General features: G+C 40.8%; 1 protein-coding gene across 4 annotated transcripts in view; it reads right to left on the bottom strand.

Annotated features, from left to right (window-relative positions):
* Positions 1-26,966, bottom strand: part of PALM2AKAP2 (PALM2 and AKAP2 fusion) — a 281,930-nt gene that overhangs the window by 89,493 nt on the left and 165,471 nt on the right. For 2 of the 4 annotated variants that reach the window (XM_071579901.1, XM_071579902.1), the window contains one exon: positions 20,510-20,592. In XM_071579901.1, coding sequence (XP_071436002.1) covers positions 20,510-20,592 — 83 coding nt within the window. Of the gene's footprint in view, positions 1-8,029; positions 8,114-8,331; positions 8,408-20,509; positions 20,593-26,966 lie in introns of those variants that run through there. The other 2 variants (XM_071579904.1, XM_071579903.1) reach the window with 2 other exon arrangements.

The raw sequence follows: 26,966 nt of genomic DNA, 5'->3' as shown, positions 1-26,966 counted from the left end.
TTCCTTTTTTGCTGCTGGTTTGCTTACCACTGCCTAACATGACGACAGACATACCACATGTTACCATCTGCACCTGCAGGATCCTGGCTTTATTCTCCATTCTGCATAGTATGTCCTAGACACATGGGAAGAGAAATGCTTAAAAAATATGATGTACATGCTCCCCTGTCCCCATAGATCTACAGCCCAGGCAACTGGTGATCAGTTGGTAATATGCCCTCATGCTGCCCTAGAAAGTCCCTTTCCTGACAGTTCATGCTTGCCAAGAATTAGGGTGTTGGCTTCATTTTCCTTCAGAAAGCTTGGATAATACCGGGTCTTGCAATTTGTAAGAGAACAGTCTACCATCCTTTTCTCCCAGAAAGAAAAAAGGTTTCCAGCAGAGGATGGTTTAATACAAACCTTATCCAGCGAAGTCATAGCAAAGTCATGTCCTTTACCCAGGCCAGCAGGATACACTGACTTGCCAGAGTCAACAAGAACAGTAGGCAAGACATGCCTGAGAGCTGAACTTCTGAGTTTCCCACATATCCCACAAGAAGCAGAGAAGAATAAAGCAATGCTGCTGTTGAACTGTTGCTGCTATACAGATGAAATCCCTGAACAATGGAGAGGCCTGGGGAATGAATGATGGGCAGAATGGCCTAAGACCTTTTTATTCACAGCAGAGGGCATTTGACGACATCTGACACAATGACATGAGCAATAAACATTTCTACAAGAAACATTATTTCTATTGCAGGTTCTTCTTTGCAGCACACCTGACTCCAAAAATCTGGTTTAGTTTCACTCAATCTCTGAATACTATTTGGGATCCAACTGTGACACTGACTGGCAGCACCCAGCTCCAAGAAATCAGCAAAAATTCTGTGCAATTAACTGCCACTCAAATTCTCGACAGTCCTGATTATGTGCTAATAGTGTCCCAAACTGGCTCCAGGACTGTCTAAATGTACCAATAGCTGTTGTCAGCTTTCCAGTGACAATTCTAAGCGTGATTTTTTTCCCCCAAGGCTGATGCTCCTAGAAATTTCAAAATTACCTGAGGTGTCTACTGCCATCTCTAAATTAATTGGATGGAAAAAGATTTTTTGAGAAGTGTAAGGCTTAAAATATATCCTGGTCAAAAATGTCAACTAATTAAAAGGTATTTTTAATTGAAAGTGAGAACTATTCCCTAGAAATCTGTCTATATGCTTTCTGAGCTGCTGTACCATGCTACTTCTGCTCTCATTAACCAAGCTGATAAACATATTTCATACACCACAATGAGCATAAACCTGGACCTGACAAATATATCCCTCTGGAAAGTCAAACAGGCAACAGGATAGGGGTGTTGAGAGAGCCCATGAAAAATGCTATTTTCAGAAAGTGAACAAGCACTTCTTCAGTCTATGCTGGCTCCTTTTTTAAAACATTTTAGGTGGAATAATCAAAGTTCTAAAGAACCCCAAATTTCAAAGTTTGGCTGCTGCTCTGCTTCCTGAGAGCTGCTGTTCACCAGGTACTCAGAGGAGACTCAAATGAACTTGAGAATCAGAGAGGAAGAACAAGCTTTCATTGGCAAGAAGATGTGTAAAGGAAGCTAACATGTCTCGGTTTGACATTTTTAAATTAAACAAAGTCAGTAGTTGAACCAGGACAGTGTATGTGAAACTAAAGTTTTTAAGCAGGCCAAAGATAATGATGGGTAGCATCATGGAAACTGGCAACATCAAACAGATGCAGGACAGGCTCAGGCACCGATAAGATGAAACAACAGCTCCTAATGCCAGCACAGGTTCTTCTGTGCTACTCCGTACATTTGACTAAGTGACCAAAATAGTTGATAGAGTGAATCAGTGTGTTCAGAAATCCAGGGCTTTCACAACAGAAAAATGCAGAACTGTCGTAGTTTTAGAGCTGATGATCTTAAGGGCCTTTTCCAACCTAAATTAATCTATGATTCTATGAAATTACTGAAAATACACTGTAAAGTCAGACCACATCTTCAGCTCAATTTTTTTTCTGAAAACCAGCTGCAACCAGCGGCATGGGCAAGGAAAAATCAAGGACTGGATCAGTCCCCTGGCTCTGCCAAGCTCAGCCAAGCCACAACAGAACAATGCTGCTGGGAACATGCCCTGGTGTGTCCCTGTCCCAGCCATGCATTGTAAACAGTTGAAACAACACAGTGTCTAGACCCAAAAGTATGTGCACTTTTGTGGTGGCATTTTCTCCTCACACCCCTGACTTTCCTTTACACTCTGGCCACAGTCATCCTCTGCTTGGTGAGACCAAGCTGTGACAGTAAAACACATCTTGAAAACATCAAATCATAGCAAAAGCCTCAAAATTTGTTCACCTTGGATGTACTTGTTTTAAAATCAGGTTAAGTGACTCTGTGGGTTTATCGATAGTAGTTCCTATACCAACACGTAGATTCTCAGGAGCATTGCCAGCAAAAACCTGTTCTTGTGCTCACTCTTGGGGCAGCGTATCAGCTAATAGGGAACTCTAAAATTGGAAATAAATGACCTATTTCTGAGAAAGGTGATAGAATAACATTTAAAGATCTGAGACTGGCTTCACATTGTCTTTCTTACAACACCACAGGAGCACTGCAACACATTCCTGATACAAAATAACTAGAGAGGCAAAAGGTCTGTAGAAAAACTGCTGGTTAAACCTCACCTACTTTAACAAAAATAATCTTTTCTTTACTTGTGTGAAAACTGCAAGCTTTATTAATAGATTTATACTGATTTAATTAGTTTGCCAGTTGAGTTTCATGAAGGATGCTAATATAGGTGTACATTTCCCCTGGTTCCTATTTCTATTCTGCTATCTTCCTGAAGCCTGCCCAAGAAGAGTAATTTTAAAAGAAAGAACTTCTTAAAAGTGAAATTTTCCAAAGCTGGGTAGATCTGTGTTATGTAATAGCAATCCTGATAAGGAATTATTCTCAACTGCCACTACTAAACTTGCCCCACATTTAACGAGACACAAAAATGGGCCACTCCAACAACGTATACAGATGGAATTGTATTTTTCCCTGGAGTGCTGGGGAAAAAACCATGGCTGTTATTAAGCTCAACTCAAACAATGCTGGTGTCACTGTTCCAGGCAATGAGGCACAAGATGTCCACTTAAATTCTTGGATTTAACAGTTAAAACAATAACATCTCTGATGTCAAATATCAGTTCCTGAGATGAACTGTTATGAAGGAAGCTGAATATGTACTCATGTATATTTGCATTTGCACCCAGGCCCAGTCAACAGTCACACTTAGTTACTGAGTGATTGAAGCAGTGGGGTTTGTGGTTCTGGTGGTGTTTATTTGTTTGCTGGGTTAGTTTTGTTTGGTTGTTTGTTTTGTGTGTGTGTGTTTAAGACAGTACAATCCTGATGTGTCACCAGTTTAAAGGTATTTTGCAACTAGCAACGGCAGGCAGTAGTTTTTCTCACTATTCTGTTAAAGTGGTGAAGTATAGCTCCCAGAGAGGGAATAAATGAGATGGATATAAGGCACCTTTCCCTGTACCCACTACATCTTTAAAAAGTTTTCCTGATTCATGCATAAATTACATGAAAAGACTTTATAAAAACATTTAAAAAGTAGAATAAATCTGGTAAAACAAGGAGAACTCATCCCTTCTAAAGCACATACAACAATGTGAATTTAGCAATTTTCTGCTCTTTTTCCCTTTTAACACCAGGAAAATTGGAGAATAGGGAAATTATGACACACAGAGCTACAAAAGAAATCAGTAGAATCAAGATATTCTGGGTAAGAAAATCCAGATCTTTGGAAGCATCCTTTCCCCATGGGTTATCTCTTCAGTCAATTAGACAAAGATGGAAAGAAAATTGCAAAATGAACAGCATGTGCTTTTGTCATTCAGTAGCACATATTAAAAGTTTTCCCTGATTGTGCGTGTCTTTTAAAACAATATTCCTAAACTTTCTAAAGATGCATATATGTTTTGAAGGGAACTGGATTCTTTTTAAATGCAGTATTGTTTTCCTCTGTTATTAGAAGGGATTAAATAAAAAAATATCTCTGCTAGTGAAATACCTAGGGAAAACTCTCACTTTCACAGCACATTGCATCTAAGTCTCACATTAAGCAATGCAATATTTGAGACTTCTTACACATTTCTGAGGAACTACTCTACAGTTCTGCTTTCTCCTGTAAATGCTGCATCTTACTATCATCAAATCCACAAAAACTGAACTTTGAATTCTCATTAATTATAAACTTAAGTCAAATGATACATAAAGTTAAGGATGGCATGATTTATAGTTTTATAGTTTTAATGGTTTACTGAAGATTGTTCATTACCAAAATAAGCCCACAATTTGTGCTGATAACCCAGAATTTTAGTATGAAAAATGTATCCTCTTTTCTGTTAGTTCTGTCATACCAGAGCAACCAAGTACTGTGATTGTGATTATCTGGGAAATAAGCTTTCAGTAACACCTTAAATTACAGTTCCAACACAGTGTTTGAGTGAAAATTGTAAAAAAAGCCCTGAATATCTTCTAATGTAGAGAAGGAAAAAAGAAGCAGAAAAAGAGTTCTGTTTTAGAGGTTGTAAACTTCTGCACTGAAGATTCAGACTTGTTTTTCAGGATGAAACGAGATACATTTTTGGTCTCATGAAGTTATTGCAAGCAAAGCACATTTTTTAAAGCTTTGTACACGTTTCAGTACTGATTTAGCATGACTCTTACTAGACGACAGAAAACAATATTGGAAGGCCCCTGAGATGCCATTTTAGTCAACATCTAGACTTCTGCAGTCAACTGCAATGGCTACAATGGCAAGTTACCAACATGTTCTTTAAAAAGACCCCTTCCCAATCTGAAATAACTGATTCTAGAAAAACCTTTCACCTTTCTTAGAACACACCAACAGTCAACGTTACCAACTCCAACTGGATCTTTCTCATTTTCAGATGGCTGAGATGGAAACCCTCTCTCTTTGACCTGCCCCAGGAGAGAGGAAGACTGCAAGGTTAACTTCTTCACTGAAGATCAAACCACAGAAATATTTTCCAGGTCCCCCTCCATCAAGCAGTACTGTGAAAAAGATTCTTAGCAGCAAGTGAAACCAGGACAGGACAGTTCACAGAGTACAGAGACCATGCTCAACTATATTCATTTTGCCATAAGTAATTAGAGTTTATCCTTCACAAGGATGAAACAGACTGATTAGGAATACTTATTTACTGGAGCAACATAAGCCAAAGTCTTACTATTAGTTAAGCGGACATAACCTTTTGGAGATACAGATGAAAATGAGCACCTTTTGGCACACGGCTTAAAGTAAACTACATAAATTAATAGATATAACTGCATTTGCTGGCATTCATTCAGTGCTGATGCTGTGTTTGAAAATTAAACATGATTTTATAGAGCTATACTCTAGTGGTCTAGGTCAGCAGTCAATTAAAGAACATACCCTGCAGGACCAATGCAATATTCAGGGTAAGCCAGCATCATCATAAATAAACAGAGTACCTTTTTCCTCCCCATAATTTGAATGCCAAGACTATCCATATCAACTTCTACTGAGTAGGAGTACTGGAAAGAACTTTTCCTCAGTGAATTATGAGTCCAGAATTTCCTAGGGAACTTTCATTAAGTTTTGGAACAGAAACAAATACAAACCATCAACCTAAAAACAGGAGGCATGCAATGAAAAGCTGTATCACAGTAGCACAAAGTTTAAGATCGACTTCAGCCAGCCGGGCAACACGGTACACCTGTGAATCCCTATGTACCCCCTTTAGCACAGACTGCTAGGAAACACAGCTCCCAAAACTTTTCATTTTTTAAAAGGGGTACTAATGGCTGGTCAGCTGAAGTCAGAACTGCCTGAGAATCAGTACAGCAGCACATCAACAAGAGAAAAAAAATCACACTGTGAATAGTAATTATAGGGACAGTTCTAGAGGTTGCATTATGTAGCTCTTGACTTACTACAAATGGAGTATCAATAGCAGTTGCTAAATCAGCAGGTGTTTCTAGTAGTAAAAGTGATTTTTTCAGTTTAGACTAGACAAGCCAGGCATGAATTAAATTATCTTATGATCAAAAGTATGTATCAATCTGCTCAGGATTCTGCTGGGTGTACTTTTCACTCTCTAAGTCATACACTCCTATATTCTTCATTTAGACAAAGCTCTGGCTGAGTCAACACTCCTTCTTACAAAAGCTGCACATCCACTGTGAAGGGAAATAACCATCAGTTACCACAAAAGCTATGTCTTCCTGCCACTGTTGCCAGATACCTATAAATATGGCTTAATTTACTTAAGAGCTCACCTGGGACCTATACTCTTTGGACTGCTACTGGGAAACTAACACAGAAGCACAATGTATGTTGTCTAAAGCCAGTATCAGTATGTAACAACTTACGGTTGTGAAAACTTACTTTGGCAGAGGCTATTGCAGGGCTGCAAATCGAATGGCATTCAGATAGAAAATGATAAATTGATAGAACACACTCAGTACTGACTGCTCAGAAATACTTACAGTGTAACACAATTTCAGCTGTAACTTCAACCCTCTTGTGTGCACAGAGACATAAAAGCTATGATCTAAAATACATGAAGTAACTGGCATTTCTTGGGAAAAAAAGAAGTTGTGCACTACAACAGGTATTGAGATATATATTGAGATACATATATATAGATATAGATATAGATATACACCACCTTTGAGTTCCTGAGGCTGCTGAGTCCAGAAAATATAATTCTGAAAGTGAAATAAATCCCTGCCAGATAGGCAAAACCTCTGCAAAACACTTACACAGCATGAATACAAATTGACATACCAGAGCAATGAGACAATGCTAAAATAAGAGACTATCACTACAACACTGAACTGTTAATCACTGCTTATAATAAAATAACACATTTATTTCACTGGTAAAATCACAACTGGGGAATATGCTCTATCTCTTCTAACATTAGGCTGGTTTTTACTGCCCTAACGTACATCTTCTGGGAGCTGACAGGCAATTCATCTTAAGATAAACCCCAAACTTCAGTATAATGATTGCTCTTTATGTATAATGATTAATGTTATCAGGAACTCACACACTGATACCCACAATAGCTGGCTGCCTACCCATCTCAGTAATAATTTCACTAACTTTTTTGGAAGAGACACCAGCATGTGAGAAGTTTTGAGGACCACTGCAGTGGTCCTCAGCAGAGGCCAAATAAAAAAGAAATAAAATATTTAAAACTCATACACTGCAGTTACTGAGGAATCTAAAAATAGAAATACTTGGAACAAAGACACGGGAGATTTTCTGTTTAAAACGGGGAGTCCAGAAAAAATTGAGATGGTCATGAAAAAAACATGCCGATTAAAACGTAATTACGTCACAGGTTTCTCAGGATCTTGACGAATCCCCTCCACGTCCCCCCTCCATCCTCTCAGCCTGGCCGTCTCCCGCGCACAGCGGCCGCAACCCCGGGAGCCCCAGACCGCGGTCGAGGCGGCGGCACAGCCGACCCTCCACCTGCGGACACCGGGGGGGATGCACGCACAGACCCAGCTCTCTGTACCCGACCCCCGATCCATACAGCCCCTCCCGCCCCAGGGGAGTGTGCACGCGTGGGGGCTCCCGCGGGCGGGCATACCTCGCGATGCTGGCAGTGGCAAGGGCAGGAATCTCCCGCTCCAGCATCCCCTCTTCCCTCCTGGCTCTTCCCCTCCGCGCATCTGCATTCTCCCTTCCTCTCCTCGTCTCTCCCTCCCTGCATTTCCATCTTCCCTCCTCGCCTTCCCCCTGCCACTCATCGCATCCCTGCCAACATCCCGTTACCTCCTCCTCCTCGCTTTGCCTGTCGCCCTCTCCCCTCTCCCGCCCGTAACCCGCCGAGGGCCAACTTGCCGGAGCCGCAGCCACCGTCGCCTCCCTTCCCTTCGCACTCGGGAGCCACGCTCACACACATACACACAGGACGCACAGACACACAGGCAGACAGACGGCCGCACAGACACGCGCATCCTCGCGCACGGAGGTACCTATGCAAACCGCTCCCGCTCCTCCAGCTCGCAGCGTGCGCGGCCAGCTCCGCGCGCAGCCCCGGCACGTCGGGTCCCCCTTCCTCCTCCTCCTCTTCCTCCTCCCCCACTCCCTTCCCCGCCCGCCCCCTTCGTCGACGCCAAAAGAGGGGGGCAAAGCCGCCGGCTGCCTCGTCCCGCCCCTCCTCGTCGCGTCCCGTCCGTCCCGTCTCGTCCCGCCCGTGCCGGCCCGCGGGGCGATGCGCTGCGTGCGGAGGCTCCGCGGCCGCCCCCACGCCCCCCGCCCGCCGCGCTCGGGTTACCCTGCGGCCGCAGCCTCTCCTGTTACGGATGCCCGCGGCGGGCGGCAGGGGAGGGAGCCGAGTCCCGGGGGGCCGAGCCGCGGCGGGAAGCGGCCTCCGGAGAGTGCGCAGGGCGGGGCGGGACCTCTTGGGCGCCGGTAGCTCCGGGAGTTTTCCAAACCGCGGGTGGCGGGGTGGTTTTTTTTTCCCCCTTTTTGTTTCGTTTGATCATCCGTTCCCCGCTCCCCCGGCTTATTGGTGTGGTTTGGCGGCTTCCCACCCCCACCGCACCCCTCCACCTCCCATTTTTAGTAGGTAGTGAAGCTGCTGTGAACTTCTTCAATGTCCCCTTAAATATGGTTGCAAGTATTCCCATTGATGTCTACCAGCCTTCCTGTGAAGAAGCCCTGTCTGTTATTTTTGGTCTCAATATGAACCTAATCATCCTCTGAGCTCCTGTGCTGGAGATGAGGAACAGCTAACCCTCTCTTTGAGCAGTCATCGGTTTGAAGACCTTCACTGTAATCATTTTACATCATTACTTTTCCTGGCTGAAGAGTTCTACATTGCTCGTGGGGGCTTTTGTTCATAGACTGTTCTGTACCTCTTACCATCCTTGGTGCCCTCTTGAGTTTGCTCCTGATCTAAAAGGTCTTAATTTGAATTTAAGAAATACACAGTATTTAAGATGTGAGCAAACCATGGATTTATACAGTGGCACAATGATGTTTTTTTCTTGATTATATTTTATGAGGAACTTTTGACCACAGGAGGTGATGTTTCTATGGTACTGCCTGTTACCACCCTGAGAGTATACTCATGCCAGCCCAGAGCCCACCATTTTAATGACTTTCTCCATGTGCATTATTTCACATTTAGCTATACTGGATTTCTTTTATTGCCCATTCAGTCTCCTAATGTCCTTGTGTATTTCTTCACAGTCTTTCCTCTTTCTACTGACAAATGAATACCACTGATGAACTTTGATATTTGACTCCATTCCCAGGTAAAGTATGAGAACATTGAGCAGCACACCTCACAGCACTGACCCTTGCAGAACTCTACACCATCCAGTGCCTCCCTCCATTGTGAGAACTGGTGATTTATTCCTGTACTTTGAATTTTATCATCTAAGCAAATACTGAGCTATACCAAGGCCTTCCTCTTGTTGCTGCTTAGTCTCCTTAAAAGCCTTTGCCAAGATTCCTTTAGAAACCTGGACTGATATGGAAATTAGATCATCCTTATCCACATTTTTGTTGACCCTTTCAGAGACCTCCAGAAGGTTTGTTTAAAGCAGGACTTTACAGCAGCAATCTTGACTCTTATCAGATAGATTGCATTAAACCAGTTGTCCTTTAGTTCTCACCCAATTAGCGTCTCTGTATTTGGGCAGTACAGGAATGAGGCTTGCAAACCTCTAGGCCACTAGAGTCTGTAGTGAAGTTTAGTATCAGATTTTCTACCCTCCGCTTTCAGGTGCCAATGTTTTAAATGGGAGGTTACATGCAACTATTGATAATTCAGCTGCTGCATTCTCTAGTGAGAACTCAAGGACACAGATGCTTATCCATTGCTACCTGAACGCCGTGACAGTGAAAAAGTCTTACAATAAAAGCTAGTGGTAAAAGAAAAGTGAGGCATACATAGATAAGTGCAGACCTGTGTACTGGTGCTAGTAATCTAAGTAAGAAGCTATCCTAATAATCAACCAGATCTGGCCACGGCCCTCTTTGCAAATACACGTGTCTGAAAGCACACAAGATCATGGTAGACATGATCTTTGACATGGGGAATGGTGCCATTCTCCCTATTGGCAGCCATATGTTCTCTCTCTTTCATACTTTGTTGTAAATTCTCTGAGTCATAGATGGGATTTTTTAATACACATTTTTTACTTGCTACTAGCATGGGGCACAGGAATGAAGAAGGGAGACCAATTCTGAACAGAGGTGTTTCACCTGTACCGTCTAGGAATGTTCCCAGTAATGTCTGCGATTCAGTTACCTGCCTAAAGACAGGACTCCTACTCTTTGTCCTTCTAGGATACATTGCAGGACATGTGCTAGTAGAACAGTATATCCCCCTTTAGCCTGTTCGTGCAGAGGGCAGGCACAGCGCAAAGGATGCATGGACATGCATCACTGCGTGTGCCCTACACAGCAGCTCTAAGTCTGTAGTCCCACAGACAGGTATGCCATCCAAGTGGCAATATGGGGCTGTGGAGGAGAGAGAGAGGAAGAAGAGCATGGGGGATAGCATCCCTTTTGTATGTTTCACAGGTCTGACTATGTTTGGCTTTTAGAAACTTCAGCTGCTAGAAAGAAGGAAATAAATTAGCCTTTTTTTATATGTGGAAACCTCCAGAACCATGCAAAAAGGTCCCCTTCCAAGCCTCAACATCATAATTAAAATAAGCATGGTGCAGTCTCATGCTTTCCAAAGGCCTCAAGTTTTGGAGACTGGCAAAACAGGATTGTGGAGAGAAATCTGTGGTACTCATAGCAACAATGTTATACTGCCAAAGGGGGAATTTCAGAGCCCCTTTTCTTGGGTTCACACCCCTCTACATTTTTGTTCCAACAACTACTCTCTGTCCCTTTCCTGCTTACTGGCCTCATATAGGATTGGACTGAACTGTATGACTGCAACACAGATTTGCTTCCATTAGATAAAGCAGTATCATAAATGAGACTGATACTAGTTGAATTTTTTTCTTTTCCTTATGAGAGGGATGTGTTTACTTAGTTTTAATTAGGTAGCACAAGTCTAATACACCTCAGAGGAAATCAAATGTAAATTCAGTGTCTATATTTTAGTAAGTTTTGCCTATTGCTTCCAATTTGTATTTTCAGTGGTTACAACAACAGAAGAAAATTATGGATAAAAGTTTTATTTTAAAGATGTGGTTTGCTAATTCTCTGTAATTTTTTACAGCATTACAGAGAGCTTTAGGTAGGGGGAAGGAGGAACTGATCTTTGCTACAGTCCAGCCTTCCCTTATTTTTACTATGAAGTTAAAATACCTTTACCTAAATAATGGATTGCAGGATTAGTTGGTATTGTCCTAAAAACTCTGAAAGGAGGAAGAGTATAAAAATAGATGCATTAACCTAGTATTTGTCAAGAAAAATAGTTATTTTTAACACTCAAATGACAATTTCTCACCTGTCATACTATTTCAGGCCTTCTTTATATGCCTGTGAACTGAAAAGGTATTATCCCCAGTATTACATCATTCCTACTCCAATGACTGACCAATTTACATTCCAAGACTGTGCTGAGCATGTAGGAAAGATCAACAAAAACAGATCCTGAGATTAGTGTGATGTCTTGGAAAACCTCAAGGAAGTGCAACCATGTATCTGAACTTCTGCTTGCAGGGCATTGCAAAATTGAGGATGTTTTCCTGTTTTTGCAGCCTGTGGACATGAGGACTAGTGCCACTGAAGTCTGTGGTAGCGGCAGGCACTCAACATCTCTGCAAACTGGGCCATGTGCTTATGTGAGACCCTGTTATTATCCAAAAAGGCTCTTATTTCCACTCTTTTTATCCCTGCCATATAAGCTGACCTAGTTTACAATCTGTCCCTGTACAGATGTATGCATTTCCATGGGCAGAAAGAGAATGGAACCACTGCAAATAAAGAGGGCCTGGACTTAGGAAGAGGAGGAGACACAGGATAGCTCAGGATGGCGAGATAAAGAGAAGGAAAGACACAGATGTTTGGAGGAGAGGAGAAGAGAGAGAAATAGCGAAAGATGAGAGCAACGCTGTATCTGTATCTGATGCTCCTACTTTACCCAGGAGACACAGGAGTTACTCAGAGTCTTTGCTTTGGGACCTTGTCAGTATATGGGAGCCTCGTTACAGGGAGGCAGATTTTTTTATTGTTATGCAGTAAACCTTCAAGTGGAGAATAATTCAAAGGGGATACATCTTCCTATTAGAAATTCTCTAAGGTTGCTGTTTTACAGCCCAGCACACTATCCTTGTTCTCTGTTGAACTCCCAAAGATGCCAAGAGCAATGCAGAGTAAAGAAATGAAGGAAAATAGTGTCGTAATGATGCTGAATATGCCAGGCACTTTTATAACATTTATAAAATAAAATGCAATTCTGAAAGGTGATGGCTGATATGGTAGCCTCCACGCTGATTTTACTGAATATGGAAAATGAGTTTTGCTTGGGATGCAGATTTTTAAGTGTATTAGAATGGCTGTCAGAAATTTTGTGATTAATTTTCCTTTTCTTGTGGTTCTGGTTATTTCTCTGACTGCAGAATAACATTCAGATGAGCTGGATGAGGGAATGCACCAGCTTGTAATAATGTGTGTGAAATGAAAATGGTACTTCAGTGTATTCTCTGTGCATTTATAAAACTAATGAATGCAGAGATCCATCAGTCAGCAGAAGAGCTGTAGGAAGTTTGAAGGTCACATTCATAAATGCTTTATATTCAGTGCAGGTATGAATTGTTGTGAATTACAGAGGCAGGGAGCTGGTGGTAGAGAACTGATTGGAGATCCCTGTTCTATTCCTGGCATTGCTGTTGACTTGTGATGTGAAACAAGGCAAGTCACTTTCCCTTATCTGTCAGTACAAGTTGATGAATTTTAGAACAGGGACTGCCAGTTAGTGGGAGTTTGCAGAACATAATAGACATCAGCTGTGGTTAGGGAGTTCAAATAGTAACAGTTCATACATAGTATGAAGTTTAAAATTCTGTTTTGAAGTTATTCACCTGACTAACAGGCCCATTTACACACACATCTATTATGTGGTGGAATAGCTTGGCAAGATCTCTATCAAGAACTAGCTACATGAGTAACCTCATTGACTCAAATGTGACTCCTCCAGTGAGTAATGCTTTAGTAATGGCTCCATAAACTCTTTTAGTCATCATCAGTTTAGAAACTATGTGAGTAGCCCTGCCAGCACTTACCATACTGTGCAGTGTATTTTACTGCAAGCAGTTCTGTCACAGGAGTAATACCCTGGAGCAGCTGTGTAATCTACACCCACATGAAGAAGTTACTCTGTTCTGCAGTTGCAAAACCAACCAAGTTTCACTGGCATCATGTTCTCTTCTCTTCAGAGGAGCTGTTAGCTCCCCTTCACAAGAAGTTCAAAGAAGTGTTCAGTACCTATGATATTGTAAGGAAAAAAGAATCTATTTTATTGCAGCTTGCAAGGGTACCACTGCAAAACTGACTCATGGCTCTCTCTTCTTCTGGAAAATGCAGTCATTGCAAATCTGAAGATTTCACTTAAAATTCTTTATAGTCTTATTCCAGGTAATGTTTCTGCTTTGATTACTCCTGCCTTATCTTTATCTCTTTGTGCCCTCTTCCACAATAGCTCCTGTTTCTTTCCACTGTTGTGGGCTTTGTGAGTCATTTCAGTTTGCTGCTTTTTCTAAGCATAGGAAAAAAAAATCCCATTCAGTAGTATCCCTCTTTTATTCTACAAATCTCTCTGTCAAGTCTGCTTCATCAATAACATCAGCATAAGGCAAGCAATCCTGAGAGATAGCTTGCCCATGTCTAGCTTGCCTGATTGAGTTGATCTTCCTCAGGGCCAGGAAGTGTGTCACTATGTACTTTTTAATTACTGTGTGCATAGGAAGAGCCATATAAATATAGCACTACTTGTTGCCACAGCATTACATATTCAACATTTATATCAACTGCTGGGGCAAGATAACCATGGACTACAGTACTTCCACAATTATGCATATTGTTCCTCCAACTGAACAGGCATAGCAAAAAATATTTAAAGAGCAGTCATTATTTTAGAAATAGGGAACCTCTGTAACTCTTCTATACAATAATTGAATAGCATGTTCTCACAAAGAGCACTTGTTTGTGAACTAAAGAGCTTGATCCAAAGACCGATGGAGACTCTTCCAATGCTTTCACTGAGCTTTGGATTAAGTCCTTCCTGAGGAACAGATGCGGGGGTTTATCCACTAACACTGGAACAACAGAAATGACAAGACAAAGAAAGTTGTCTGCAGAGAATAAAGCAGTGTTGTCCTGTAACAGCTTAAATAAATTGCACTCTATAGTCCTGTAGAGTTACTGAAGTTGTTTGTGTAGCTGATTCACAAAATTTACAGTCCAGAAATGTCTGAGTATCTATACATAAACACGCAAACATAGTATATTTCACTGAGTATTTGCAAAGACTAAGTTATAACTATATATTCCAGGGCAAAGATAACACAGAAGTTCTTTGCTGTCATTAATTATCAAAACTGTGATGGAAGAAAGAGCTGGCATTTTTTTATGCCACAGCTGTTAGATGGATCGGAAGTATTTACTGAGACCTTGACTAGAAACAGGCTTTTCTTTAATAAGTTTACCTCATCCAACATAGTGGTTTCTTATCTGGCCCATGATGCTGTCAAAATTCAAGCAATAATGAGTGTTAAGGTGCAGAGACATTTGCCCCTGGAGGAAAAACCGGGGCCAGAGTCAACCCAGGAAAAAAAAATCACAGAAGGAGATAAGCAACTCTGGGAGACGAAGGGTAGACTGAAGTAAAAGTGTCAGCAAACAAGAACAATTAGCAGAAAATAAGCTAGGTGAGAACCTGGGACTTGCAGCAGAGACAAAATGTGAAGGGACTCTGAGGCTTTCAAGAGACCTTTGTAGATTTTCTGGAGAGATGTAGTGGTAGAGAGAATGAAAGTTCTGTTTTTGAAACACCTTGCATGGATTTATGTAGAAAGTAGGAACTGGGACAGAAGTCTGGATTAGAATAGGTTGAAGTCATTGCAAAAAAGACTCTCAGAATGAGTATGTAAGGGGCAGATAGATTTTGAAAGAACTGAGGAACTGGCAGGGTCTAGCGCAAGAAAGTGTGATGATCAGAAAAGGATGTAACACAAAATTTTATACCAAGAAAAAAAAAAGAGTCAAAACCTGACAACTAATACTACACAAGGCTACTTCTGTAACTATTAAAAAAAATTAAACTTTATCTGCTTATATTGGAATGTTCTTAACTTTTTCAACTCCCAAGTAGCAGCATCAGAAACAAGTCAGTTTTCTTAAATTTTGTACGTTCAATGGCAAGGCAAAGCCAATGCAGTGCTTGCTCCAGTTCCAAACATTAACTGAATGCAGAAAGGCACATTTTGTCAAGCTGTCTTTTCCTGGAGCATTGTGTAGATGTGCTGTGACAATAATGGAGAAGAGAAATTCTTCTGCCTTTGCTTTTACTCCTACATGGGGAACCCTATCAGCCTCCATTGACTGAAATCCCTACTACACAGAACAGGAAGACCCTCTTGCTGTACTCCTAACAATTCCACTTTTATGTTGCTACAGCCTTAATGAATGGTCCTACAAATTCTCACTACCTTTCAATCTTTTGAGTTTTGCACATTGAAGCACAAATTCTCAGCAGTTAAGCTGCCTTCTCAACACATTTTACCAAGCCTTCCCTATACTCAAGGCAGGATGCTTGTTCCTTCCAGCACTATTGCAATGGTGTTAAATGCCTCCAACTGGAATGTGTCATCTGCTGCAGGGTGGATGGCAACACTAGAAATGATTGATTAAACTAAGACTACTTGAAGGTTCTCAGAAAGTCAGAGACAAGTGGATAGTATTTCAAAGTAGTGGATAATAATTTCAAAGAAGAAATTCTTTGTCTCATGACATAGAATGTGTTTTTTTCCTCTCAAATAACAGTATCATTTTCCTAAATGTGTGCACGTTACTTGAATTAGAAAGGGAACAGGCACAATGACCAAACCCATGGCCAGCCTGAAGGACTGGCTGTCCATGCAGTAACCCGAGGTCTTACCTTCACTATGTTTTCTGATCATCTGAAGTGCAATCAGGCAAAATGAAGGTATAACAAGATGATAGGAGAAGGTGGTAATAGGTCTGCTGATTAAATATACACAGTATGAAAGTCCAGTAACATACTGTTGGAGAAGGCAATCTTATTTGTATTTGGGTATGGAGGTAGGAGGTCACATTTTACACGTGTGCCAAAGCTTGACAGTCTTGTTTCTTTACTTTGAGAGTTTCCATGCAGACTCACAGAAATAAAATTACAATGCCAGAGATCAAACATAATGTTTCTGATCACTTTGAATGACTGATGAATCTCTGGTTTCTCCGACCAATACTGCCTGCCTCCATCATGATACACAGATGCACTTGAGAGCAAAAATAACTGGAAGTGACTTCTTAGCCATGTGCTGTAATATGCAGTACAGTGATTCAGATGTATCCTCCTCTCTGTCACCCGGCCCAGCTCTGCTGACTTAACCATGAGGTGAGCCTCAGCCTGTACCAGGGATTGAGAGTGCAGCCTGGGAAAGCAGTGATGAGAGCTGGCAGGAGACAACTAGGGAAAGCATCAGCTGCAGAAAACAAACTACTTTGGCCTTTGAAGTTGCCTTGTACCTTCCCTTGGTGTTTTACTGCATACTAGGTCTCTGAATTTCAGCAGCACCCCTTCATGGCTGGCATAGCAGCAAGGTATGTCTGAAACTCCCTGAAGGGTCAGGAAGAAGGGGATGTAAGGCCATGCAGGGTTATACTTTAAAAGATGACCAGGGACTTTTGCAACCTGGCCTCATAATCTTCAGATACATGTACTGTGCAGAAGGAGCATTTCTATTATGAACTGATCTGGAGTGCTCAGAATTCCAAAACCTCTGTTGTTTTGACTTATCTGCAAAGTTTTCATCCACAACTCATTTATGGCAACAGGGACAGAGGGAGGGCGAGGGAAAGGGGTTTATCATTCATCTGCTTTGTGGGGTTTGTTTGTTTGGTTTTGGGCTTTATTGTTTGGTTTGGTTTTTTGCAGCTGCACAGGGAAATTACTGCATATTTCCAGAAATCTCTGGACTCACATAGGTTCTTTGTTGATATAATTTCATAACACCAATGAAAAAAGCAAATTAAAGTTCTTTATCTCTGATAAAATATAACAGCAAAATAGTAGCATTCTTTTAACTGCAAGACAACAGCATTCTTTCAGCCTGCTGCTGATCTTATGGTCCTTAAGGTTTTGTTGAAATTAGAAGTTGTTCACCAAGATAATCCCTCAATCTCCTGTGCAGCAGTATGGCAGAAAAGCCAAATAGTGTATTTATATATACATCTTTCTTGTTACCAGTCAGCAGCAATGATGGTGGAAAAATAAAGACATCCAGCTGCGGTTTATACTACTCCCACACACATACCCTTCTTTTTGAGAAAAACTCGCAAGAATGACTCAGTTATAAAGTACATGGTATTCTGAGCCTGCACTCTAAAAAGGTGTTTTAAATGCAACAATGAAGAGGCAGCATTTTGCTATTTGGAAAAGAAGGAAGAAACCCCTCCAAGATGATTCATAAACTTTGCCTTATCCAACAGCAGGTCCCATTTGACTACTTCTGAGCATGTTATGTGGAGGGACTTTTTCAGATGACCATGTTTTTCCCTTCTTCTGAGGGAGAATGTTGTAAGTGTAGCATTTGTTTACTGATCCATATCCTGTCTTCATTGGTCATGAATGTCATTACCTATTAAATGTAAGAATTTCCTACACTTTATTAAAAGCTACACAAATCACCAGTGACTTGAGCCAAAAAGTCAAGAACATAGTCAGGACCTAAGTGTAGTTTACTGCTTCTTTGTTAATAGTTTGTTAAAGTTGAAGAGAACTTTATGACAGACCAGGTCTTCCCATGGACTAAGTAGGATGTTGAAAATTACAGAGATATGAAGAATTCTCTTCCCTATTTCTATTAATTTCAAAACTACTTTCTCTTGATATTGTCAAAAGAATATTGCAAACAGCTCTGCATAGATTATTTTCAGAGTTGATCTAAAATCTCTAGTTTTCTTATATGAAAATAGCATTACCCATTTGACACTTTGGCAGTAGAAACAACAATCTTTTTGGACTTGTCTCTCTTGGCAAATGAAAGCTTGGAAGAGTTTATATCCAGCTGTTCCATACAGTCTTTGCCTCAAACACCAGGATCACCCCTTTCAAAAATTGGTAGTATGTTAGTTAAAGAAAAATTAATCTCTTTGTCATTTCCTATCCATGAAGGTAAGGATATTCTCATGGACTTTACTGACCTTCCTGTTCTAGCATTTTCTGATTCTGCTCACACTATTAGCAGCAGCACTGAGTCAGCCTCCCTCTTACAAAGTTCTGTCATTAAACCTCCTCCTTTAGTGGGGGGTCTTTATTAAAAAAACAAGACCTCTTTTTCTGAAACCAAGGAGAAAACAATGCTAAGTCAGACATTTTTCTGCAGTATGTTAACTCCCAAGCATTGGAAATACTCTGTTATTAAAACAAATTGCATTCCACAGTCATTGAACATCTTCCCCCCCTCTTCCTTATGTATGACCTTAGCTTAAGACAGAGAAAGTTACAGACTGGTTAAGCTCTATCTCAGAGCTTTCCTAGCAGCCCTAGAGGTCCTACTTGCATAATACGAGCTGCCACAGAGAAATACTACATTGAGCAGAGCACTGATAGCAACCAGGGCAAAACATCTGGGAATGCCTGTGCAAGTGCATGCTCCAGTTGCAATCAGAATTGTTTAAACATCGGATTTAACCATAACATGAAAGTTTAATTTTGACTTCTTTGCATTATCAGTTTGAAGCTTACTTTTATTGCTTGTGTTGTAAATTGTTTCCCTAAAGAAAGGTAGGTTCTCATTGACTGATATCCCCAAGGATATGCTAATTTGCTGCTTTATGTAGATTTAACCTTAAATTTGGTCACTGGTTTTGATAGCCAGGAGTGTGAAATTTTGTGCTATGTTGTCCATTCTAAATTGTTAACTGCATGTAGTCAGGTTCATACTTGTTATTAGCAGATCTGTTTTGTTTTGATATTTTTAAACATCATTTTATTCCAGCCCCTTTTGGATTTCATCAGCACTTAAAACCTGAGGGAAACCTAGAGTTTAAGGAAATTAATTTTTTTCTTAACTAATAAGAGAAACGAGTAAACATGGTAAGAAAAATCAAAATATGTTTTGTGTTTACATTTTCCTCATTAATAGAAAAGATTTTGCAGATGGTGGCTTCAGGTGGTTATTCATCATGGCCTTTAAAATCTTAAAACTAGCTGATGTGAGCTTAGATCAGTTTTTACTCATAGACCAGAAGAAATAAACTTGCTGCATTTTTATCTTTAAATGCTTCTCTTAAGAAAGGGACAGTTTTTGGGCTCAATTTAAGTAACTGTAATTAAAAAAACATCCAAAACCCAACTCTATTTTTATGGCAGATGTATGAGACATGCTTCATCAGTCTTATCTGAGACAGCCGTGATAGCTATTTTAATTTAATTTAAAGAAGTGTGAAGATTGAAATAGGCATTAATATGGCCTACTTTGTTTGCATATTTATTTTAAAATGTACAATCTACAATAAAAAAGTAGGAGAGGCCTCTAGTTTTTAACATGGTTGTTTTTGTCTTCAGACAAAAACTGCTTCATGCTTAGCAATACCAGCTATCCTAAAGATGAATGTCTTGGCCTTGCAGGAAGTCACTTGTCCCTGCACTGCCTTTCCACTCTCAATATCTTACAAATTCTTTTGTTGCTGTTAAAAACACATAGCTGCACATCATTGCAGTGTGAATGACAAAGGAATATTTCCATCATGGATTTGCCAGCAAAACAGCGTTTCCACATGCCACCCAACCACACCTGGCTATCAGGTGAGGTCAACGCTCTCCAAATACTTGCCCTCCTCATGCAGACAAATTGCTTGCACAAAACTGTCCAGCATCTGAAAGGAGGTTGGGTAGCAGTAACTGCAGGGAAACCTGAGAAGAGGAAAACATGCAAGGGAAGATGGGGGGGGATTGACTGACAGTGAGGAAGAATAGATCATTGGTTTCATTCCATCGTCTGTAAACTGCCAAGATTATTTAACAAAGCCTTGCAAGAGATTTGGTTTTATTGAAATTCCTCCTAAACTGAACCATTGCACTGGACTTTCACACACTTAGAAAGAGGCCCCGTGGTAGTCAAGTGAATGCAGTGCACATGAATGGGGTCTGCTGTGCAAACTACTCCCACCATGACAGCCTCCTTGCAGCCGAAGATGTGGCATGCTCCGCTGAGTGTGGGGTACCATCAAGAATGGTATTTAGCACAGTGCAGATCCCTGTACCTCCCAGGACACAGTGAGAGGAGACTTACCCCTGCACGCTCCTTGGCTTCAGAACTTTCACAGGAGCATGGTCCCTGTGGCTCCCTCAGCAGCATAGCCAGTCCTCCTGCACCTAGAAAACCAAAGACATTTATTGCCAATGGGAGAATATACGTGGCTGAGAGCTTGCTTTTCTCGCATCCCTTTCTACCCTCCGTGCTCTGTCACCAGCCTAGTATCTCATCAGTGTTGTTAAACAATGCAGAAAAGGTACAAAAACAATGACAAATATCTTTGCCAGATGAAGACAGTGCTGTGTGCTGCAGAGAGGCAGCCACCTCTGGGATAAAATGCAAGTGTGTTTGACGCAGTGTCATGGCTCAGGAAGGACACAGTCTATTTCAGACTGCCCAGTGGTCATCCCTGTCCCTAGAGTGGTACCTAGTGCCAGGGCTGCCTTGGTCCCTGATGAAGTGTTGGGATGGCTCTGACTGCCAGGTCCAGCCTTATCATCCCCTGGGAGCTCCCCAGACACTGGTTGATCTCTGCTCACCTGTGTTGCTGTGCTGAAGGTGTGCCTGTGGTCACACCATCCCCTGGATGAGCTTGTCCCAGCTTGGGAAGAATCCAGAGGACATTAATCTCTTCTGTGTATCCAAAGGGCAGGGTAACTACAAGCATCTAGGACTCTAAGAGCATCTAATTAATGAATGCTGTTTGCCATCCAGGCAATAGTTACCACTGCTTATCAGGTGATGTCAGGTCAGAAGCACAACTAGCAGCCCATGGTGTGGGCAGCCTGTCAGGCCTGTCTGGAAGAACCTCTGCACTTTTATTTCTACATCAAGCTTAAAGTTTGAAGAAGGTAAGAACATAACCACTGATTTCACCTTCTTGGACAATCGTGTTTAAGGATAGCTAACCAGAGACAGCTGCTTGATTGCTTTTGGAATTTTCATACCAATGGCAATAATTACAATAGATAATGGTGAATTAGAGTCAGATTAAATCAGTGAATACTTTCTGAAGTGCAAAATAAAATTATAGGGGTTACACAATCTTCTGTATAGAGGAACAGGATGTATAAGGCTTTGTATATCATCTCCAGTAGCTTTGTTGAATGCACACATTTGCACTAAGAATACATTGAATAATGTTCCATATGCTATCACAGCACTGTGCATACCTACTAAATTTGAAAAAAGTCTCATGTAATAATACAGTTTGAATTGGTTCTGCAGCCCTTGGTCAATACAAGAATGGTTATTCATACCCTCTGCTGCTACTTCACTCTGTAATTCTGAGCATGTCTCTTCAACCCACTACTGTTTATGTATACATGACAGTTGTGTTATGATTACTTATGCAAAAGGATCTGTGTGTCAGGTATGCCCTTTGCTTATTTGTTGCTCCAGTGGACAGTGGCACATGTTAACAGTACTAGCTTGAGCTGTAGTCTACTTATAGATATGTAGAGACACTCACTACAGTCCTGTATCTTTCTTTCTAACAATACTGGCTGGTAGCAGCCTGAGATAGATATCTTTTGCTCTGAGGCAAGAATATTAAAAAGTACCAGTGAAACATATGTGCCAAAATCCTGTAAGTGCTTTTAAGTTTTTCCAGCACAGGTTCTTTGGAGCTGATCTTTCTTCTTCCCACATACTGAGTGATAATGTCCATGTAGTCCACGGAGCCAACAGGTATCCCTCAGCAATGTTTGAGAACTGCATTAAAACCAGCGTGAGTACGTAATGATGAAATTGAGACCCTTTTTTCTTGTGCTCTCCACACTTTGGAGAAGCCCATAAAATCAGAATTTTATTCCTGTGACTTTAACACAGGACCATCCCCCCGCTTCTTTGCATTCATCTCTGCTGGGGTTCCCATAGAGCATTGCTGCTTTGGAATTGATGCTGCAGAAAAAGCAGCTAGTTTATATTGTCTTGACTTCTTTTCTCTCCCTCTTTCTTTTTTTTTTCTTTCCTCTCTTCTGCTCTCTCCAGTAGCTTAATTCATGCCAAAAGGATTCTCTTGTTGTATATCTATAGGACATTTTAGCATACTGGACCCGTGTTTGTCTAAGGACACCTATGTGCTTTCCTGCTGTCCAAATACAGATACAAAATAGGGCTGTGTGCCTCTTTTTACCATTTCAGTAGAGCTTCCCTTCATACCCAGGCTACAGAGTATCTTTTTCTGCAGTGTATTTGGAATTGTGAAGCCTTCAGCATATTGTCCTTGAATGGACACCTCTGCATTACTTAATAGCTGTAGGAGTGGATCAGAGGATGTGCACAGTTGTCACTGAAGTCCCTAAATCTATATTATAAATATTTCCAGGATTTAATGACAACTAGATTTAGTCAGATTGTTTGGAATGGATGTTGCCACAGTGTCAGAAAGAGTAGTCCTTGGTTAGAATATTTGTGTTTACACTAGGTTTGAAAAGTACTGAATATGATCCTGCAGCAGAGTTTCTGATTTAGTTTCCTCCAAAAAACTTCTTGTGTGCAACTCAGCAGTCTCATCATGTAGATTGAATCATTCCACATCTGAACCAATTGCAAATGTGGTTGAGGAGAGAGGGATGAGTTCACTAAAAACCATACATACTATTGTTCTCTGATGAAGTGCTGATGTATGGGCTGCCTATACCCAGCAAGAAAGGGCAGTCTGGTGACTAGGATGCTAAATGGAGATATGGGTTAGCTAATTCACACTTGTGTCATCACTAGCACTCTGCATCATCTTTGGAAGACATCAATATGGTCTTAAGTTGTCCAGTTGTAAGTGATATTCCTCATTGATGTGGCAACACATGAAAGATTAAGGAGAGAGCAAAGCAGTTGTAATAAATGTATTTAACTAGAAAAAAAAGTTATGAAGTCCGACGCCTAGAAATTAACACAGAAACCAAATTACGTATTTCCCAAAAATCTCACAAAATAAATAAATCCCATAAGCCTGACTAGACTTCATCTCCACACTGTATTTGTTGACAGGCCATATCTCCTATAGCATAGACCTCAGACTTGATTTGTAGGAAGGACTTGCCAACTCTATAAGCACCCTTAGATTAAAAAAAAAAAAATCAAGCATGTTCACATCCATGGACATGTTTTAAAGACCCAGATTGTACCAGTTCCTGCTGCCACTGGCACAGCTAAAATTTTACATCTATAATCATCTGTACAGCAGTGATGAAGTAACTCAACCAGAACAGCTGCAGGGCAGCTCCATCAGCACTATTGGGGCTCACTGGCTCTTCATCTGTCTTTGTGCATGCTAGCTCCACTTCCGTGTAGCACTCTGCTGACTTACTTGTTTCCTTTTATTTGTTGTTGATTTCAACTGTGAATAGGGTTTGATGGATGACAAGAGTTTTACAATAAAGAGGACCAAATAAAACAACAGGAATGAAGCTGAGCTAGCAGTCTCTTTCCTTAAGAGATGTATCCATGCAGAGTTGGGAGAGAAATTAAGGCACAGAAAATTAGAAGGAATTTGAGTTCTCACCAGCGTCAGCCAGGTGAAAAAGGAACAGATGTTTTCAAGATGGGAAGGATGAAATTTGGGTAAGAGTCAGATGTCCAGTTCCTGGTGATGTATTTGGCAGTGAATGTGTAGATTATGGAAAAAAAATAGAGGTACTGATGAGGAATCTGGAAGACTGCTGTGCACATCCGTTCATTGTTCTTATCAAAAAAGGGGAGACTAGCAATTTGTTCCTGAATCATAGTTCTTCATGTTCAGCAATGTGACCATGGGGAAGCACCTCTGATTTGGTTAGCAGTGACCTGGGGGCAGTACACTCATCTCAAGGGTCCTTGCTCCATCAGTCTCAGTCTGTCAAACCCTTTGTGTTTCTGCTTTACTTCCATAGAAGCTAGACAGAGAAAGAAAACTTTAAGGTGCCATTCAGCTATTGAAATATGTGAACTTTCTGCACGGACCAAAAACGCTCTTAGGAAATTCTTCACAAATACAAAACTTACCCAGAAACTACACATTTAGTGTCTTAGTTTTGATATTTGTTTTAGCAACAGAGTGCTCTGTGTTTTCAGAATACAGACTTCATTGCTGTGTTGTTAAGCTGGTGGGGAACAACTCCAAGCCTGTGTCATACAGCCATTAACACTGGAGCAGTCTATATCCATCTTAAACCTGGCAGCATACATCCTCTTGCCAAAGAAACTGCTCTACTAAAGAGGCAAGTTGTAGCATAAGAGGTGCTAAATCAGGGAACAACTTTAGGGCAAAGATTTGTCTTCTCAGAGGAAAAGGCAGATAAAGCACTTAAGAGTATTCCGTAGGAAAATTAAATCAGTCTTTCTTCATTTCTCACAAGATAGTAATTTTTATCTGACCTAATCAACTGTTCTCTTGCATGCAGATGGAGCATTTTAAGACTTATTATTCCCTTTCATTGGAACAGGTTTTTGTAGGAGCACTTCTAGTTCTTTTAAGTGCCAGGACACATTACTGTTCCCAGTTTGACCTTCTCTCCCTGCTCATATCCTAGGTGTACTGGCCAGTCTGCTATTTACCAGAGTGCCTCCTGCCTTCTTCAGACTGGACAGAAACACACCAGCTCCAACCACATAAATCCAGGATCCTCACTAAACTGGCCCACTTGGTCTTGAACAGGCCCGGGCGGCAATCATTAGAGCAACTATTTTCACTCGAATCACAGGAGTTCTTGCTGTTTCTCAGTCTGCTTTCTTTTACCTATGTAGGACTTGTAATCACACATGAAAGAAAAACTATGTCCTCCAATGTTGGCAGTGCCCAGCTGAGCCAGCAGACAGATGTCATGTTACACTACAATGTAGAGTTTGCCCCCAGTTATTCTTGTGATTAAATGAAAGGTCATTCAGAAAAATAAAATCATCAAAGAAGGAGAGGGAGAGAAAAAAAGAGACACAGTTCAAGAAAAAAAGACCTTTCAGCTAGAGTGCTGACACAGTTATTTATCAAATCACTAAATGGCTTGGTGGCTTCATGGTGTTGAGGTTAGGAAAGGTCATGTGTCAGCAGGAAAAAAAAGGCATAACTTAAATGGTGAAAACCCCCACACATTTATCTGATTTTTGCACTTTTCTTTAATGAATGCTATGTTTAGGCATTGCATCTTTGCCAGATTTTGAAACACTAGCAAGGAAACTTTCTTACACTTTTAACAATGTTTTGAAGGCCCACCTCTAAGAGTTAAGAAAATATTTTAGTCTCCAGTTTCCATAGAACTTTCAGTCTATTGCAGAGAGTGCTGTAGGTGCGACTTCTGTTGTGATGTGAATATCTCTCTGATAGTAATTGTTTTAAGTACACTATCTCATAAAATGTGTTTTTCTGCATCTGATAATTGTGTTATTCACAGGGGTGGATGCACAGGTTATAGAACTCATGGTACAATTCTCTTTTGCTGATTGGCTTTTCAAAATTATTACTTCCCACCACCACAATCTTTCACACTCTGATGTATTTTGTACTTAAATACAAATATGACAAAAATCTCCCTACTAGGGCATGTAGGAGGGAAATCACACCTACTTATGCCCCACTGAAACTTTCATTGGTTGTTGCAGGCAGAGTAGTTAAAGCTATTGTGCAAGTCTCCAACACTGAAATGGATTATCTCTCTTCGACTTTGTCAGTCCATCAGAAATGTTTTGAATTAGCCCAGTGTAGCAATACTCTTGATATGGCTTTTGAATGTTTTAGTTTTGTGGGAAGTGATGGCAGCTTGAGAGAAAATTATATCTTCAGCCATTCACTAGAAGGTCATGCAACACCAGCCTCAAATTTTGTCCTTTATTGTTTTAACAAGGAATTTCTACCTACCAGTATAATTTCTGGTGACTCTCAGATTTAACTCCATGGGCAAAATCCCTTTAATAGTTAGTTGTAGTACCATAAAATAGATGCAAGTGTGCAGTGAAGTTCACAATTTCTGCTGTGAAGCAGTCAAAATGCCCTCAGAACCATAATCTACATATATTTCGGAATGAAACCTTAAGTATAGGCTAGGCCTAAGGTTATAGCTATTCTAAGAGAATGAGATTGCAATGTTGCTTAGAAAATAGCTTCCAGTCCCAGCAATCTAGTTCACAGTGAATCTAGTTCCAGCTTTTGATGGAAGCAAGAGAGAACCAGTAAAGTTTTTGATAGAAAAAAATATCTGCAGGAAATAAGCTAAAACTCTGTCATGAACTGTGAGGTTCATGCCTCCCTCATGGGAAAACTTGTGAATTTTGTTTCTCTCACTTGTAGTAATTTGTCTTGGAGTACATTCTGTTATTTGGATTTACCAGGTAAGAAGTGTGATCTTTTATCATTAAAAGAATGGATACCCTAGCTTTGTCTAGAATAAGTTCCTGTATGTGGCAGCAGTGCAGCCAAACGATGAATTCATTACCTTGCACAAGGGTTTAAAAATAGAAGACAACTCCTTGAATAATATGAATAGGGAAGCACAAGTGATTAATGCAAATTCTTTTTCATCAT

Source organism: Pithys albifrons, chromosome Z (assembly GCF_047495875.1).
Source record: "Pithys albifrons albifrons isolate INPA30051 chromosome Z, PitAlb_v1, whole genome shotgun sequence".
In the NCBI taxonomy this organism is placed as follows: domain Eukaryota; kingdom Metazoa; phylum Chordata; class Aves; order Passeriformes; family Thamnophilidae; genus Pithys; species Pithys albifrons.
This window is presented reverse-complemented; position numbering and strand designations above follow the sequence as displayed.